This window comes from Typopeltis vanoorti, chromosome 14, assembly GCF_054136105.1.
Source record: "Typopeltis vanoorti isolate ZY-2024b chromosome 14, IOZ_Tvanoo_1.0, whole genome shotgun sequence".
NCBI classification, from domain to species: Eukaryota; Metazoa; Arthropoda; class Arachnida; order Uropygi; family Thelyphonidae; genus Typopeltis; species Typopeltis vanoorti.
Window position 1 is genome coordinate 88,497,117 of NC_143562.1, and position 17,954 is coordinate 88,515,070.

At 34.5% G+C, this 17,954-nt stretch overlaps 1 protein-coding gene across 1 annotated transcript in view; it reads left to right on the forward strand.

The window, feature by feature from the left end:
• Positions 1 to 17,954, forward strand: part of Gbeta5 (guanine nucleotide-binding protein subunit beta-5) — a 119,793-nt gene that overhangs the window by 17,420 nt on the left and 84,419 nt on the right. Inside the window, exons 2-3 of the mRNA XM_090404447.1 lie at positions 4,626 to 4,762; positions 14,093 to 14,134. Coding sequence (XP_090260573.1) covers positions 4,626 to 4,762; positions 14,093 to 14,134 — 179 coding nt within the window. The remainder of the gene's footprint in view (positions 1 to 4,625; positions 4,763 to 14,092; positions 14,135 to 17,954) is intronic.

Sequence of the window (17,954 nt, forward strand, 5' to 3'; positions counted from 1 at the left end):
GCATAAAGGAGGATCTGAATCTGTCGCAGCAAATTATAGACCAGTCAGTATCTCAGGAGCAATTGTACAGGTATTGGAAAAGTGGATCAAAAAGAGAATTCAGGAATGGGCGAATAAGAATATGATACTCTGAGGGCAGTATGGCTTTGTGAAGGGCGGTCATGCCATAGTAATCTACTAATTTTTTATAATAGTGGCAGCTGAGTTGAATAAAGGGAATGACTACATAATGATGCTGCTGGATTTTGCAAAGGCGCTTGACAGGATACCACATGGATCTTTCATGCCAACTGCAACAAATGAGGATGGATAAGAAACTGGTGATATGGATGAAATTGTAGCTGATGAACAGATACCAAAAAGTAGTATATGGAGGAGCAGAATCCAGGAGAAGGCAGGTGACCAGCAGTGCACCACAGGGCACTGTGCTTGGCCCACTATTGTTTAATTTGTGCATAAATGATTTGAATGAAACAATTTGAAGGGAGATGAAGGGAGATATTCAGTTGTTTGCTGATGGTGCAGTGATGAGTAGCGTAATTGTTAATCAAAGTGATGTAAATCAGCTGACAGTATGGCAAAACATAATGGATGTCAGTTTAATGTGGAAAATTAATGCATTTTGGGATACAACGATTATAAGCTATGTATTGCATTGAGAGCACTGTACTCCAGTGAATTGATGAAGCCATGGATTTGGGGGTAGTAGATAGAGAGCTGAAGATTGAAGGATAACTCACAGAGTTACTTGTTTATGAACAACACACAAGCAGATATAAGAGAGTTATTCCTATTTATAAAGCCTTGTGACACTACATGTCTGGATTACTGTGCCTATGTCTGGTTACCTGGGTTTCTTGGAGAGGAGGAAGTGGTGGAGAGGATTATAGAGGCAAGTGACTAAGATGGTGAGTGGTCTGTGGAATGCTTCCTCTGAGGATAGACTGAGGCTTTGTGATGAATTGCAAAAGTTAGTTAACATGCAAAAAGGAAGGGATATGATAGAAACATCTAAGTTACTTAAAGGATTTTATAAGATTGCAGGGTTAAATGTTTCAGTACTTGGCTAGAGGGGCAGAACAAGAAGTAATCCCTGGAAGTTGGGATAGTGTGTGGCTATCAAGGAGGTGAGGACTAGATTTTTCACTTGGTGAGAGTAGTGAATGAATGAAATGGGTTGCCTGGGTCAATTGTGAGTGCTTTGTCTGTTATTGATTTCAAGGAGAGGTACAATAGATATTTTGTTGAAAGTTTGGGTCTCCCACAGTGAGTCTTAGGACTCCAATAATAATTATATTATTCATTCTGTGATATCCATAAGTTCATTTATGTGAAATGCATGTTTTTTTAAATAAGTGAAAAATAAATAGGCTTTTAATGCTTTTTTTTTTTTACATATTAACATTTTTATTTTAAACAAAAACTTAAGGCATCAGTGTAAGAACTTTGTTTATGCAAATGATCCCCCCCCCCAACCTTTAGTTTTGAAAATTGACAAAAAATACTGTTATCAGTGATGATGGGCAATAGATGGCCTTTAGTAGTTGGAGAATTAAGTAGTAGTGGAGAGGATGAGATGTATTTAGCGAAGTAGAGTAGTGTGCCCTCCCACAATGAGTCCTTGGACTCCCTGGAGGTGTCATGTAATAATAATAATTGTCATCACTCATAGTGACTGATATTTTAAACATACAGGTTCTCAAAAAACAGACATAGAAATGATTGCTGACAGTTATAAAAGGGTGTGCTTCATAATAGCATTACTGTATTGCCACACCATTATCTCACTACTCACTTTCTGTTGAAAGAGCCTTTTTATTCTGAAGAAATGTTTCCTTTTGGTAGTAATCAAAAACAAAGCAGCTGTTTTCCTCCAACCACAAGTGTTTTTTTATGTTATCCATCTCATTGTGCTTCAGAACTCCTGTGAATTACTCTTTCAAATAAAAGACATCAAATAAACCACCAGTCACTAAAATAAGACAGTTCATAGATTGCTATAACATTTATCTGTTTAAATGGCAGTCTCTTGTTCTTTTCCAGTAGAGAGCAGTAATCCATGAAAGTTAGTAAAATCAAATCTTATCACATTACTTGTAAAAATAAATAAAATTTAAGAAAATCTTTCATTTTTTTTTTGAATTATTATATTTTTATTTATGACTTCATAAAATTGCAGATGAAAAACATTCAACAAAACGATAAGCTATAGTGCATTTTTGGAAATTATGGAGACAACTACCGTGTTTGAATAAAAACTTTAGTTTACTATTACTAAAATTTTTAGTATTAAAATTATAATAGAATTATAATTTATAATAATTATAATAGAATTTATAAAATTTATAAAAATTATAATAGAATTAAAATTACTAAAATTTTTACTATTACTAAAAAAATTTTAGTAATAGTAAACTAAAGTTTTTATTCAAACACGGTAGTTGTCTCCATAATTTCCAAAAATGCATTCGGATCACCGTGCAAGCCTAAAAGAAAGGATAAGCTATAGTATTTGGTTTTCTTGATCTGCAAGTGGAATGTTCCTTCTATGATAACTTTGAAATTTGTCACCAGCCCTCACTTCAATAATATCAGTTGTCATTTGAAACAAGTGATAATCTGATAGTACTTCTAGACTTTTTTTTAAATAATTCTCCACCCACACATACACAAGAAGTCACAAAACTTATGATACAAGAGTGCCATGTGGGAGCAAGTAATTAAGTAGAAAGCAGAAATCTCTTGTGTTTCCTGAAGAGTTGGCATTATACTCATGGAAGAAAAAAAACAGTAAGGACTGATTCAAATGAGTAAAAGAATGAGAAGTTAGTTCAATAAATTAAGAGCTGAAATGTGTATGGGTGTTGGCTAGCAGATTCTTACACAATTAGAGGAATGGTGGTGGTAGCCATTTCAATGGAGCAAGTACCTCTGTGAGAAAGTGAAAAGCATTCTTAGGGTTGTTTTGGTGTGCTTTCCCAAATATGAAAAGCAATTGTAATAATCTACAATAATACTTGCCAAAATATTCCTGTAATCTCTATTTTTCTCACTTATTTGATCTCTTATATGAAATATAAGCTAGTCCTTGCGTTAATTTATTTTATTATTATTATTATTATATTTTTTTTTTTTTTTTTGCAAGGTATGATTAACAGCTCAGTAGCTCAGACAGTGTCAACAATGTCTCTTGGTTGGAAAAGACCTGGGGTTGAATTTCTGGGATGCAACAAATCTTTGTAAGGGCAGTTCATCTGAAGGTGAGTTTAGGCTGGTCTTACACAGAGGTGGCATTATTTTCCCTCCCAAAACTAGACTTTTTCATTCTGCAAATGGGAAGATTGACCGGAATGAATGAATGCATGCATGCATCAGTTAATAAGACATATGGCATCATAGCCTTAATTACTTCAGCTGTAATCCCAAGTAACATCTCTCTCTTTCCCACCTTACTGCTTTCTCATCTTTCTCTCCTAGTCCCAAGATGCTCTTGTATTATGTTTTTGTAATTTCATCTGGTATTCTTTAATCATTAATTAATGCTTTTTTTTTGAAATTAGTAAATATACTGAATAGATTAGCTTTCCAACCTACTTTCCAACTCTTCAAGAAACACAAGAGATTTCTGCTTTCTACATGTATCAGTTGGTTCTTTCTTTTTATATATATTTTGGTTGATCACTGCATGACTTCTTTCTCCTAAACATAAAATCATATTCTCTTGCTGACCAACAATCCTATCCATAGTTTTACTGATGGTGCACTGCATTCCTTCTCACTTGACAAATCCTGTAGTGCAGAGACATCCCAAGATCCAGCAGATCTACAACAAGTGCCTTAAATGCTGGTCTCCATATCATTCTTCAGTGTGGTGAGGATAACCTCAGTCACCTTTTAGTGCTACCAAAATACTTTCTTGCAAAAGAGATCTGTTAATCTTCCTGTAATTACCTTCAGTAATGCACAGATTTTGGGGAACATTATTCTTTTCTTGTTTTTATTATTTTTTGTTTGTATTTTATTAATTTTATTTTTTTTCTTCAAAATATAATTCCATTTCTGGACTAAAATGAACTTCTAGTTCTTAAGATGTTGCTCCCAGATTATATTGCACATTTGAACATAACAAGTGGGATCTCCCCATCCCCATCCTGAAACTGGTTTTTCATGCTGTAGAATAGAAAGATGTAATATACTGGCCTTGTAGATTTAGTTACTTTGACCTTAATTCCAACTTAACCAAATCAAATTCTTTCTCTGTTCTCCCTCGGTTTGCTAAAAATCAAATTTTTGAAATGCAAATTATAGGAAAAGTAAGCTTAGTGTGTGTGTGTGTGTGTGTGCACGTGTGATGAAAGTTCTCCTTTCATTGCATTGATTGCTTCTTGACTCTTTCTTTCATAAAGCTAAAAATTTGCTCTGTTGCATTGGATCAGCATATTCATCTGTTTCTTTTTAAAATTGGAAAATTAATGAAATGATTATAAAATCTTGAATTTTACATTTTTTGAAGTATTGCGTGTAATGAATGTCATAGAAATAACTTTTGCATAGTTGCATAGCAGAGAAATAGTTTTGACATAATTTTAAAGAAAAAGCGTCCTGTTTTAACATGCTTGTTTCAGTTTCAGCTGCATCTGAAAGACTGGAACATATAAGTAATTTGAACATCAAACCTCGACGTGTATTAAAAGGACACCAAGGAAAAGTTTTATGTTCTGATTGGTCTCTTGATAAGAGGCATATCGTAAGTTCTTCTCAGGTAAGAAAGTTAATATTCCTATATTTAAATATTCTGACTTCCAGCACATTCATATATCAAATTTGTTTTTACATATTTGTTCCCTTTTCATGCACATTCTCTGTTCACACGTTCTTGAATGCAAATGTGAAGTTCATTCCTAATATCTTCATTTTTAATATGACTTATGCATGCAATCTGTTCACTCAACTCATTTTTTTCAGAATTCATATCTGTGGTCTCCAGGCTTCGATCAGCTGTTTTATTTTTAAACCAGCTCCTAGATCCATAAGTTAAAGCTGGTTTGAACTTTGTATACAGCTTCATGTTTAGACTAATTTCTCTCTTGAAGTCAGCTAATGTAGTGTTCTGATATATATAGATATCAGAACACTACATTTTGTATAAGATGGTGTTCAAATCAGTGGATCTGGGGGTTGGTTTAAAAATAAAACAATTGATCAAAGCCTAGAGATCACAGATTTGAATATGATAATGTGTGTGTTTTTGTGTGTGTGTATACACACACACATTACACATATATACATACAGGGTGTTTCAAAAGGGGGATATACAACTTTGAATGAAATAGAAGGTAAATAGAGATAGGCAAACAATTTTTATTATTCAGTTACACCATAGAAATGTGGTGTAATTGAAGTTTCAACACAGACAGTTTAAAGTTCAATATGACTGCCTCCAATAATTTTGCAGATGTGCCATCTGTAATGTTTCCTACCACACACGGCAGAGCATATCTGGTATAACCTCAGCAATAGTGTTCTAGTAATTCTGGAATGCAGCTCACCCAAATTGGCTAGTAGTGATGGTACAAACATTCAATCTTTCGCAAAACCCCACAAGGAAAAATCTAACAGTGTCAGGTTGGAGGAATGCGGTGGCCATGTTAAAGGTGTCCCTCTACCAATCCATCTGCCTGGAAAATGGGTGCCGAAGTACTGTCATGTACCTCAACAGACCTTACATCTGTCAATAATGAGGAGTTGTTCCATCTTACTGGAAATGTAAGCATCTATCATGGTCATTGTCATCTAATTGTGGTTAGGTACCTTTGTAACATATCCAGATACACACCACCAGTAATGGTAGACTCCAAAAAAAAGAGAAGGGTCCATAGACTTTCTTCTTGCTTATGGTGCAAAAACACATTAGCCTTTGGAGTGCCATAAACATGTTCTATAATTCTGTGTGGATTTTCGCTTCCCCAAATTCTGCAGTCATGTTTAATTGCCCACTTAGGTGAAAAGTGCACTTGTCACTGGAAATGATTGTGTTCAAAAAGTCCTCATTTTGTTGTATCCTACAGCATTTCCGTACAGAAATCCTGACCTATCTTCTTATCATCTTTCTTTAAATGTTGTACAAGGGTAAATTTGTAGTGCCTTAAATGTAGATGTTGTCGTAAGATATGGCATAGTCACATGCAGAATTCCAATTTGCTGAGACGTCTGTCTGGTTGACTTTCCTGAACTTCTTCCACAACGGCATTGGCAGCATATAGCCTTCCCATTGACCTTGGATGATGCACAGAACAGCCTTTTTCACACAAAATTCTTGTGCCATGTGTAGATCATGCATCTACTAGGAGGTTCTTTGCCGTATTACGTGCAGAAATTCCTCTGAACTTGTATTGCAGACTTTGTTTCCTCAAACCAAAACATTCAAGGTACTTGCTCTGCAACATTGAATGTCGCTATTTTCAAATGGTGTGACGTATCATGCCATCTAGTGTTGTCATTTGTAATAAAGTTGCATGAACAAAAATTGATGTTTCACTTTTAGTACATCTTCTGAGTTATTCTCTGTTCTCCTGCAAAGTTATATACACCCTTTTGAAACACCTGTATATATCTCACTCCATATTAAAGTTCTCACCAAAACACCTTTGCATTTTCTGTTGTCTGTTTTCAAAATTAATTTGCCATCTTCACCAAAAGTGGTACATAAATAACTGAGGAATTTACTTGTTCCATTAATATTACCATTGGTGTTTTTCATGTTGCTGATCATTTTTCCGCTTTTGAAGAAGTTATAGAGTATAACTATCTATAAACTAGAAACTCTTAAACATTTCCAAATATTCTGAAATACTGCATTAAAAAAAAAAAAAAAGGTGCATACACAGATATGTGCAACCTGGTGCATATATAAATTTATCCTTACTGTATTAAGATGGTACACTTTTTAACTTTACACATCAGGGCCTTCATGGTTTTGCAACCAGAATGCAGTAATTGACTGAGTTTTTTAAAACAACATACATGTGCTGTCTTTGTTTTGATGTATTTTTGCATCTATTAAAAAATAATTTCATTTTTTTAACTTATTTCTATCCGAGTAAGCCCAGACTTTGTATTTTATTTTATTATCATCATCATATTCCTGCCATGTACCTTCAAGGGGTTTATAGGATATGATAGTACTACATGAAAAAAATTACATCATTGCTAACTTCATATCTACAATTTTCCTCCAAATCAGTCTATTACTTGTCAAGACTCCAACATTATCAGATCTTATATTTCTGCCGTCTAAGGCACTTTGTACCGTATCAATCCACCTATATCTTGGTCTCCCTCTGGGTCGTTTTGCTGCCAACTTGGCAGAGAACACTTGTTTTGCTAATCTTTTTTCACCCATTCTGTTTAAGTGACCATACCACCTAAGATTAGCTCTGCTAACGCATTCCTGGATGCTGACAATGTCAAGTTCTTTCATAATATCATCGTTTTCAATACGATATTGCCATTGATGCCATCTGTTCACGCCTATAATCTTTCTCAGAACTCTCATATCTGCAGTCTCTAGTCTTTGGTCAAGTGTTTTACTTCTGACCCACCTCTCAGATCCATAAGTTAAAATCAGTTTGAACACTGTCTTGTATACAGCTAATTTAGTGTTCCAACTAATTTCTCTCTTATTCCATATGAATTTATTCAATTGACTTCCCACCATACCAGCTTTGCTGATTCTGTTTTCTATATTTAATTTACCATCTTCAGTAAAAATCGTGCCTAAGTAGCTGAAATGTATTACTTGTTCCACAGGTTCTCCATTCACAACACATTTTCGATGATTCTGCCTATTTTCATTGTCTTTGTCTTTTTATTGCTGACCTTCATACCATATCTGTTACAACAGTTATTCAATTTAGTCAGAGAATCTTGCAAACTTGTAGCGGATTTATTCATAAGTATAACATCATCTGCATAAAGCAAAGAGCTGACATTAATATCTCCAATTTTGATATCATGTTTAATACCACTTTCATTCATAATGTGATCCATATAGATAATGAATAACAGAGGAGATAATGTACATCCTTGTCTCACACCAGATTTAACATTAAACCATCTTCCTGTACTCCCTTCAATTCTAACTGCCGACTTACAACTCAAATAAAGACTAAGTATTGCTTGATATAATGCCCCATTGACACCATATAACTGTAGCTTATTGAATAGCTTCTCTCTTGGCACCCTCTCATATGCTTTTTCGAGATCTACAAAACTCAAATACAGATCTTTGTTATATTTCCATGATTTCTTCAGTATTTGTTGTAAAGTGAAGATCTGATAATAACAGCCTCTATTTGGCCTGAATCCAGGTTGTTCTTCACCAAGCTTTTCTTCTACAATTCTTCTCAACCATTTCTCAAGTATACTTGCATAGATCTTGCCAGGAACACTCATTAGGGAAATATCTCTGTAATTCTCGCATTCAGTTTTATTTCCCTTTTTATATATGGGTACTATGAGAGCTCTACTCCAATCATCGGGAATTCATCACTCTGTCCAGGCTTTCTGAACTATGCAGTGCAGCCACTGTAAGACTCTTATACCACTATACTTCAGCATTTTTGATCGAATATCATCTACTCCTGCTGCCTTTCCACATTTCAAGCCTTTGATGGCTTTTTCTACTTCAAGTATGGATATGTATTCTTGACTGCATGCCTGGTCAGTGTTTTTTTACCAAAATGAAACAAGCAGTGATGAAAAACTGCTAAATGAAACAAGCAGTGATGACAGCACAGCTTGTTTCATTTAGCAGTTTTTCAAAGTAATTACTCCATACTTCAATGATATCTTTTTCTCCCATTTTCATGTCACCTTTATCATCTCTAACTCCTTTTACAGCACTCTTTCCTCCATTCCTAAACTTCTTCAACACTGAATATTTTGCCACCTTCTTGATATTTATTTTCTATATTCTTGCCAAAGTCCTCCCATAACTTTTGTATAGCTAGTTTTACACAGTGTTTTGCATTCTTGCATTTGTCTCTGTATTCTCTAAGAGCACAAGCTGACTTATTTGCCATGAACTTTTGATATGCTTTCTTCTTTTCCTTCACTGCCTCTTTAACTTCCTGTGTCCACCATGGAGTTCTAATTTTTCTATCCTCACAGACAACTTCACCACATGCCTCTCTAGCTGAATCAAACAAGGCTTTCTTCAAGGCTTGACACTGAATCTCCAAGGTTTGATTCCTGTTCTCAAACTCCTTCATTTTTTCTTCAATAATCTTTGTGTATTTTAGTAGTCTACAGTTCACATCTGAGAGCTGCCCAACTTTTATTCACTTTAAAACTTTATTACATGTCATTCTTTTCAATATGAAATTCAATTTTATCCTGCTCAAGACTAAATAGTGATCACTTCCAATTTCAAATCCTGTGTACACTCTGGTGTCCTGCACCAGGGAGAAAACATCACTATCAACAATAACGTAGTCTATGAGACTTTTCTTATTCCTTGTCTCTTCTCTCCATGTGAATTTGTGCACATTTTTATGTTGGGACATGGTGTTAGTAATAACCAGTCCATGTCCTGAGCAGAAATCCAACAGATATTTGCCATTATTATTAGCTTTGCTCTTTTCTCCAAATTTTCCCAAAATATTTTTGTATGTCTGACAATCATTTCCTACTTTGCTATTTAGATCCCCAACAAGGACCAACTTTTCCTTTTTCGTTGTGTCAGTTGCTTTTTTTTAAAGCCTAAAAATTTCTCCAATTTTATCTTAGTAGAATCTTCTGTGTTGGACCACAGGCACAAATAAGTCTCAATGTCTAGTTCCCCATTCTCATATTTGCCCACATCACTCTTCGTGAGACTGACTGCCATTCAAGAAGATTAGCCTTGTATTTTGTGTTGTATACTATGGCTACTCCTTCTTTTCCTTGATTGTCATTGCCTGAATATAACATTTTGTATTTGTTGCTCAGAAAGATCTCACCAGTTTTGTCTTTTTTGTTTCAGTCACCGCTGTTGTGTCGATCTGGTACTTATCTAATTCCTCTGCTAGCTCCATTTCTTTGCCATTCAGGCTTCTTACTTTTATAGTATCGATCTTTAACTCTGGTGATGTTGAGTTTGGGTGTGTTTTCAGATTTGTTCCAGTATCTGACTTTTCGTTGTTCGCCCAGGTTCCCTGGCGAAAACAGTAGGGGCCTTGTTTATCCAGGCGATGCCCCAGCTGTCATGAAATTTGGTCATGTTGTACCATCATTTTTTATTTTGGTTTAACCAATAGGAATACAGTTTGGTCGGCTAAATCCCAAATTGCCAGCTCATCCTTGTTCATTCAGTATCCAAGTAGATACCCAACAGGGTGCACCACAAGAAGGTGAGGATTGGACATTAGGTCAGAAGCCCTGGTCAGTTCTCCGCATTCCTTTAAAGGCTATGTGGAGGTCTCTTCTCAGTTATACAGCTTTGACCCTTAAGCACCCCTTTAATTTTATTATTATTTTCTATATATCTACTCTCTCTATATATAAAAAGATGAGCCGAAAATTGAAACTTTTTTTGTCTTACCGGCTTACCAGTCTGGGACTGGGGGGGGGACTGTAGGCACTAGGGGGAGGACCTCCCCAGTATATATATATATATATATATATATGATCCATACATGAAAGGCCACAAGACTTATAGCACATTAATGCCATGTGTGGCCAAAAGGAATAGAAGAAAGGAGGAGTCTATTCACATTTTGTTAGAACAGTTGAGGATTATAATCTTTGGGGAAGGTAGAGTGGGGGAGACTGTTCCAAACGACAGAAGTAGATGGAATAAAAGAAGAGGCAGTGAAGTTGGTTCAGTGAGTTTTAAGAGAGACTGTTAAAGGGTATTGGTTAGCAGCAGCTCTTGTTTTAATGATTTTGGAGGAGAGTGGAGAAATAATAGTGGCCAATTCAGTAGAGCACTGTCTATAAAAGTATCTGTAGAAGAGGCACAAGGCAGAAACTGAACATCTATGAGAGAGGGATCATTAATTAGTCAGATTGCCTCTTATGGTTAGAATTGAGGGTTTTGGTACACCATCTCAAATATGGGAGCAGTATTCTGGCTGGGCAGATTTAGACTTTGTATAGAGTTAGCAGTATGAAGTAGTGTCTTGTGTGAAAAAGTACAAGTTTTTTGGCAGCTGCAGAAGCTATAGTTGAAGGTAAGGGAAATACTTGTGCACAATATTTGCACAATTTTGTATGATTGTCTGCAATAATTTCATTATTTTTTTCTCCCTTTTTAATACATATTGCCATTTAGGTGCTGAAACTGTTCCCATTGCCATGCACATGTGTGCCAAATAACATTTTATTTCTGTAGTTGTTATCATTATGCATGCTGAAGTTTCTGGAACAGAAAAGTACGTAGATATGAAATAAATAATTTACTAGCTAAAATTAATTATTGACAAGTTTAATAAGGAAGTTCAACAGTCTTGCATGGAAGAAAAATCTTCAGCAACGTCTTGTAGACAAGGTGTTTCACAACTTGTTGGATTATAGACTTCCCAACAATGAAATCAAAATTCTAAGCAAAGGTTTAATTTTGCTATTGCTCCAATACGTATGCACAAATAATAGCAAACATTGAATTCGCCATCAACAAACTGCTGCCAGTTGAAGCAGACAAGGGCAATGCTATGATGATCGTGAACACAGATGGCTAAAATAATAAATTGAAAGAATTGTTATCCAGTACATCAACTTATTTCCCTATAGTAAAGAATCTTACAGTATCAGTTAAAAACAAAACTTTAAGTCTGCTAGATAACATTATAAGTTGACCAACTGAAACTGTGTCCAAACTAAAATTTTTTTTATCTGCATATACCAAGACTATGAGCTACTTAAGATCCATAAACCTAGCACCCCTTTGCATCCAATCATGACTTTAAAAGCATCATACAAAGCCTTCAGTTAGAGGGGAATGATCACTTACTGAGTTTTGATGTGTCTTCTCTTTTTCAAATGTCTTAGTGGAATACATTAGCTTTCCTATCCAAAATTTATTCCCCTGACATTTGTGAATTCTTTAAGTATTGTCTTAAATCAGGGCATTTTTAGTTGTAACAACCAGCTCTTTAAACAAATTGAAGGTGTAGCAATTGCTCTCTACTTATTATTATACATGGAATTGTTTGAATCCTTGGCACTTAATTTGGACCTTCTCAAGCCCAGAGTATGTTTAATGTATATAGACAATGTCTTTGCCATTTGGCTGCATGGCACACAGCACTTCTCTTTTTTACATTTCTTCAATAATATCCATCCATGAATAAGTTTCACTGTGGAAGAGAAAAAAGAAGGAATTCTTGCCTTTTTGGATACTTTAGTTACGAGGCAAGCATATGGGTCTCCTCATATGTTCATTTGACTGTAATCCCCCTCTCCCACACAGATACCTACATGCTACTTCACACCACCATCCTGCCCAGTAACTTGGAATTTTCAAAACTTTAGCCTCCAGGGCAGAACAAATTGTGTCTTCAGGACCAGCACTACACCTAGAACAATAGGCTCTACTCATATCATTCCAACAAAATGGATATAACAAAAAAACCTTTGCCAAACTTTTTGAAAAGAACAATCCCTCTTCTCTCCCCAAACCAGACTATACATACACTATGTCTTTACCCTGCATCAAAAGCACAAACAGATAAACTGCTCTGCCTTTTGAAATGATATAGAATGAGAACAGTATACAAACCTCTAAACAAAGTATCAATCTACCTAAGCCAAATCAAGTATCATATGGATCTTTTCTCTTTCCCAGGTGCTTACAGCATCCCCTGCAAGTGTGGAACCCAATATTTTGTACAGACAGGACAAACTAATTTGGTCAGGTAAAAAAGCACATAAAAAATACGTTTGGAATGAAGAATCAAAAAGTGGACTATCTGAACATGCCTTAGAGAAAGCCCACTTCATAAGATGGAAGAAAGCTAGGCTACTTTACAAATTCAGGTTTAAATCAGAGAGACTGTTCCTGGAAGTGGCAAAAGTTCTACAGAACTTGGTTAACTGTAACAGAATGGACAATATGATTTTACATAGATTTTAGTGCACCGCCCTGCCTACACATCAGCATTAACAACACCATGGAAAGAAATCACCATGGAAAACACCACTGTCGCTCTCCATGCACTTGACTGTCCTCGTTTTCCAGCTCATTTTGTTTGTGCCTTCAGTGAGTGTTAGTGTTAACTTTCCTCTGATAATGCTAGCTTAAGCTAGCAAAACATGAGCTTATAAATAATTGATTTTAGCTAGTAAATCATTTATTTGCATTTTGTCTTATGCAGGTAGTAAATTGTTTATTTGGATCTCATGTTGTAGTTTTCTGTTCCAGAAACTTGAACATTAAAAAAATAACATTTTAGTACTAGCTGACAGATAACAAATTAAAACTTCCCCATTTGTGTTTATAAATTTTAATTTATGAAACCAATTGCCAGTGGAAATTTATTAGAAAAAAATTATTTACTATTTTTGAAAGAAAACCTCTAAAAAAAAGTTTCAGCTATTGCTGTTTGAATTGGAGGGAAACAAGAAAAGCATTCGTAACCCAAAATATCGATTTTTTTATTTTTATTATTATTAATTTTATAGTTTCAACATGTCATCTGCTGTGTGGAGGTGGATTAAGCTCACTTTAACAATAATGTATTAAAACAACCTTCTTAAACTCCAGGAAGCAGTCTCTTCCCTCCTTCCCCCCTTATGTCACTCTAATCACACTTATCCTTCTGCTTCATTTGTTTTACTATATTCTGATCCTTTGTTTGCTGTCCTTGTTTATTTTCTGTTTCTGTTGTTCTCACTGACTCTTAGTGTCCATCTTCTGCTGCCATATTAGTATCAGCTAGATGTCAGGAAAGACCTGGGATATCCTTATATATTCTTCCCTAGTCTTGAGGGGTGGGGAAGAAACGTTTTTTCCATGTATTAGATCTACCTTCTGTACTAACATTCTTTTATCTAGATGCAATTCTTATTTGAGGAGGAAATTTATATTACATACGTTTTGTTTTAATTTCAGGATGGTAAGATGATAATTTGGGATGCCTTTACAACAAACAAGGTATGAAAATGTTATCTTTCTTTTCTGTAATATTTTTTAAAATAAAAATTAATATTTAAGTAGCTGGTCTAGTCATAAATACTGTTACAACTTGGACAGTGCATAAACCTGTAATCAATTAGTAAATCATTTACAGCTTTCATCACATGCAAACCACACGTATGACATGCATATAGCAGCACTCGATGTTTGAAATGTTCCCCATTTGCCTTCACACACACACACACATCCAAAGTCTGTGATGCCACGTATCGATGGTGGCACGTGCATTCCCTTTCTCACATAAATTCAACTTGGATGATTCCCCCCCTCCCCTCCAATATGTCATCCCCTACCAAACCATCACTGACATGGGGTGATGACTTCACTGAATCCTGGGTGCTATGGCACATGCTATGCAACCATCTGGGGCATATATCCGATCGTTTTGGCAGTTAAATGACTCTTCAATGGTGCAAATCTTTTCATCTGTGAAGAGGATAGCTCTGTGTCTGTTGTTTGCATATTGCCAGAGAAGTGCCTTTGAATTTATCACTCTTTGCCGCATAAGTTAAGGCGTTAGGAAGGGTTCAGTAGAGTGACAATAGGCTGTCATTCCTCAAGTCATCAGTTAGTATGGGGGGGGAAACCCAAAAATAACCAGAATTATTTTTTAAAAAATATTTTATTAAAGTTTATAATACCATATTCTAGTTTCCTTCAAAATACTCTCAAATACTTAGTGCACTTGTCCCAATGTTTTTTCCACTGTTTGAAAAAGCTCTGGGATTGTTCAATTTAATACTGTTAATGGCCTCCAATGACTTTTCTTTCAGTTCATTCACATCACCAAATTGCTGTCCTTTCCTGGTTTTCTTTATCCATGGGAATAAAAAAATGTCACATGGAGAGAGATCAGGCAAGTGTGTGTGTGTGTGTGTTGGACAAACAAGGATGTGTGGGCTGGGGCATGGTTGTGGTGTAGCAACCAATCTCCACTACTCCCCATTTCTGGCTGTTTTCGTTGCACACTATCACACAGCCTTCTCAAAATCTTGAGATAAAAATGTTTATTCACTTTGTCTGTTCAGGAGGAACAAATTCTTTGTGTATAATTCTTTTCACATCAAAAAAAAACCAAATCAACATTGTTTTGAAGTTTAATTGAACTTGACATGCCTTCTTGGGTCTCAGTGAATTCGCATGTTTCCATTGGCTGATACTTGTTTTTGCTTCTGGATCATAACCATAGCACCAAGACTCATCTCTGTCAAAACTTTTGAAAGTTCTAGTCATTAAGAACTTGCTTCTAAAATCGAGGCAAACATTCACTTTTTTTTTTTTTTTTTTTTGTCTATGAGCAAATGAGGCATAAATTTAATGGACAAGTTTCATTTACAAGGTCATCCTGCCATAGAACACCCAAATGTGCATTTTTTTTTTCTGCCACCCAATACCACATCATTGCTACAACCTCTAGATCAGGGTATAATTGTGACTTTTAAAACATTATGTCAGACGAACATTTCAGTACATTTTGAACAAGCTAAATAGAAGAATTCCACAAGTTGAGGTTTTAAGTCGATGACGATAATACCATATCTAGTAGTTCTAGTGATATTACAGTCTCACAAGAACGAAAGCTTTCACGTTTATTGTCAGAAACTGATAGCGAATAACATAATTTTTTTATAGAATCCTTAGCAAACAACTGAATTGAATATGCTTTTTTTTTTTTTTTAAGTTATTAAAATTCATTATATGTATGCATGTTCTCCATGAAATGTAAATAAAAATCTTATGATCCAACCAATTTAATGTTTGTTTTTTTCCTTATTTTGCTTATATTTCAGGTTTGGAACCAATCTTCACTTTTTCTATGGAGTCAGTAGTTCTTTTTACGCAAATTCTATTTACGCGTTATTTTTAGGAACGTATCTATCATGTAAAAAGAGGTTTAGGTGTATTGTTATTGTACATTTGCAGTACAAGCACATGAAACGTAAAATGATTAGTAATAAAGAAAGAATTAAAAACAAAAGAAGTTTAATAACAATTTAATGTGATGGATGTGTTTCAATAGTGCTACACAAAAAGTCAATATCAGGTGAAATATTTGAAACTGCAATTCTTAGATTTCTGCTTTGAAATGAAACTTACATGAATAAGCATTTACTAATATTCATTAAGTGCTGAAATATGCAGGAAGCAAAATTTGTGAACCTGCACCAATGTGTGATTTTTTATTATAATATTATTATAATTTTATTATAATATAACTATTAAAATATAAAAAATAACAAAAAAAGAAATAAATAATAAAAATTAAATATGTTTCTTTTAACATAAAAAAATCTACTTAGTCTTAAAACATTTTCAATTTGTTTTTGTTATTTCATGGCCCCCCTCAACAAAACCTATGGCCCCCAAGGGGGATGCGGGGTCACAGTTTGGGAAACGCTGATCTAAAACATTGAAAAGGTTTCTAGTATTTTCTAGAGAAGATTGGTTTCAATGGCAAGAGACTGTAATTTGTTTAGTATCAATAATATAGTCTTAAAGATTATCGCTTTGTTTTACTATGAAGAATTTCTTAATCCCTTCAATGTTTTCTAGTACATTGGATTTTGTTGCTGCATCATTTTGCTTATTAAAGTTATTTTACTTAAAATAGCATGCCAAAATAATACTAAGCAGATAAACTTAACGGTGGATATTTTTGAATGCATACCTTTGGCATGTATTTTAGAATCTATCTTTATCAATATCATTAACAATTTCTAAAAAAGCATTGCATACCTGCCTTTGAGATTTTAGTGGCATGACGTTGAACACAGAAGTGGAAAGTCCAGTTTGTTAGTGATTTCAAATTTGTTTGGTAAATAAAAGTTTTTCGCTTGGCTATACTATGAATTAAAGATACCAAGAAACTATATTCTTGGTTTAATCCTTTATCCTAGTGTAAGCAAACAAAGTTTGTGAGTGAAGTAACTTCACGACCGGGCAACTCATATATAGAGACTAATAACTTCACTTCACTTGCCGTAGTATCCCATTTTTTTCAACACAGTGCAAAGCTTTGTTGAAGCCAGAAGTAGTTGTATAGATCTTAGATGATATTTAAAAAAAAAAAAAAACAGTGATATCAAAGGAGGTTTTTGCTACATCACTCACTACCAAGTTTAAAGCATGCATCAAAAAAGGAATATTAATGTCCTAGGATTATTATTATTATTTTATTTATTTATCTTTTTTTTTTTTTCAGAATCTTTTGTTAGTCCATTAAGTTTTTCCATGCATATCAGCATCATTGTGGTATCCCTGGGTCCTCAAATTATTTTTGTCTAGATTCAGTTTTGTAAATGATTACTAAAAATGTGTATAATCCTTCTCCAATCATGTCATCTACTAAAAATATCACCCCTTCTTCCATGTCCACCTAGAAAGATTTATATCTTGGAAATCTGTCTGTTTTAGACTTTACACCAGGGGTCATATCTTAAAAATAATTGAGTATTATTTAGCATTTCTTGCCTTATTCTAAATGATTTCATTCATTGCAACTTTTATAATTTGACTTATTTGGTTTTGAATTGCATCTCCTAAATAATGTATAATATTATTTGGTGTCATTGTATGTAATCTGTTAATGTTCTGAACTAATGTTATCAAATTTTGCAGTGGTTTCTTCCAAATGAAGAAAATTGCCATTATCAAGCTCATAAAGTTTCTTGGATGATCCTGTGAACAGTCACATTGTTTTGCCAAAACCTGAATCGTATTACTCATTCAATAGCATGACAATATTTTTTTTTTTTTTTTTTTTTTTTTTTTCCCTGCA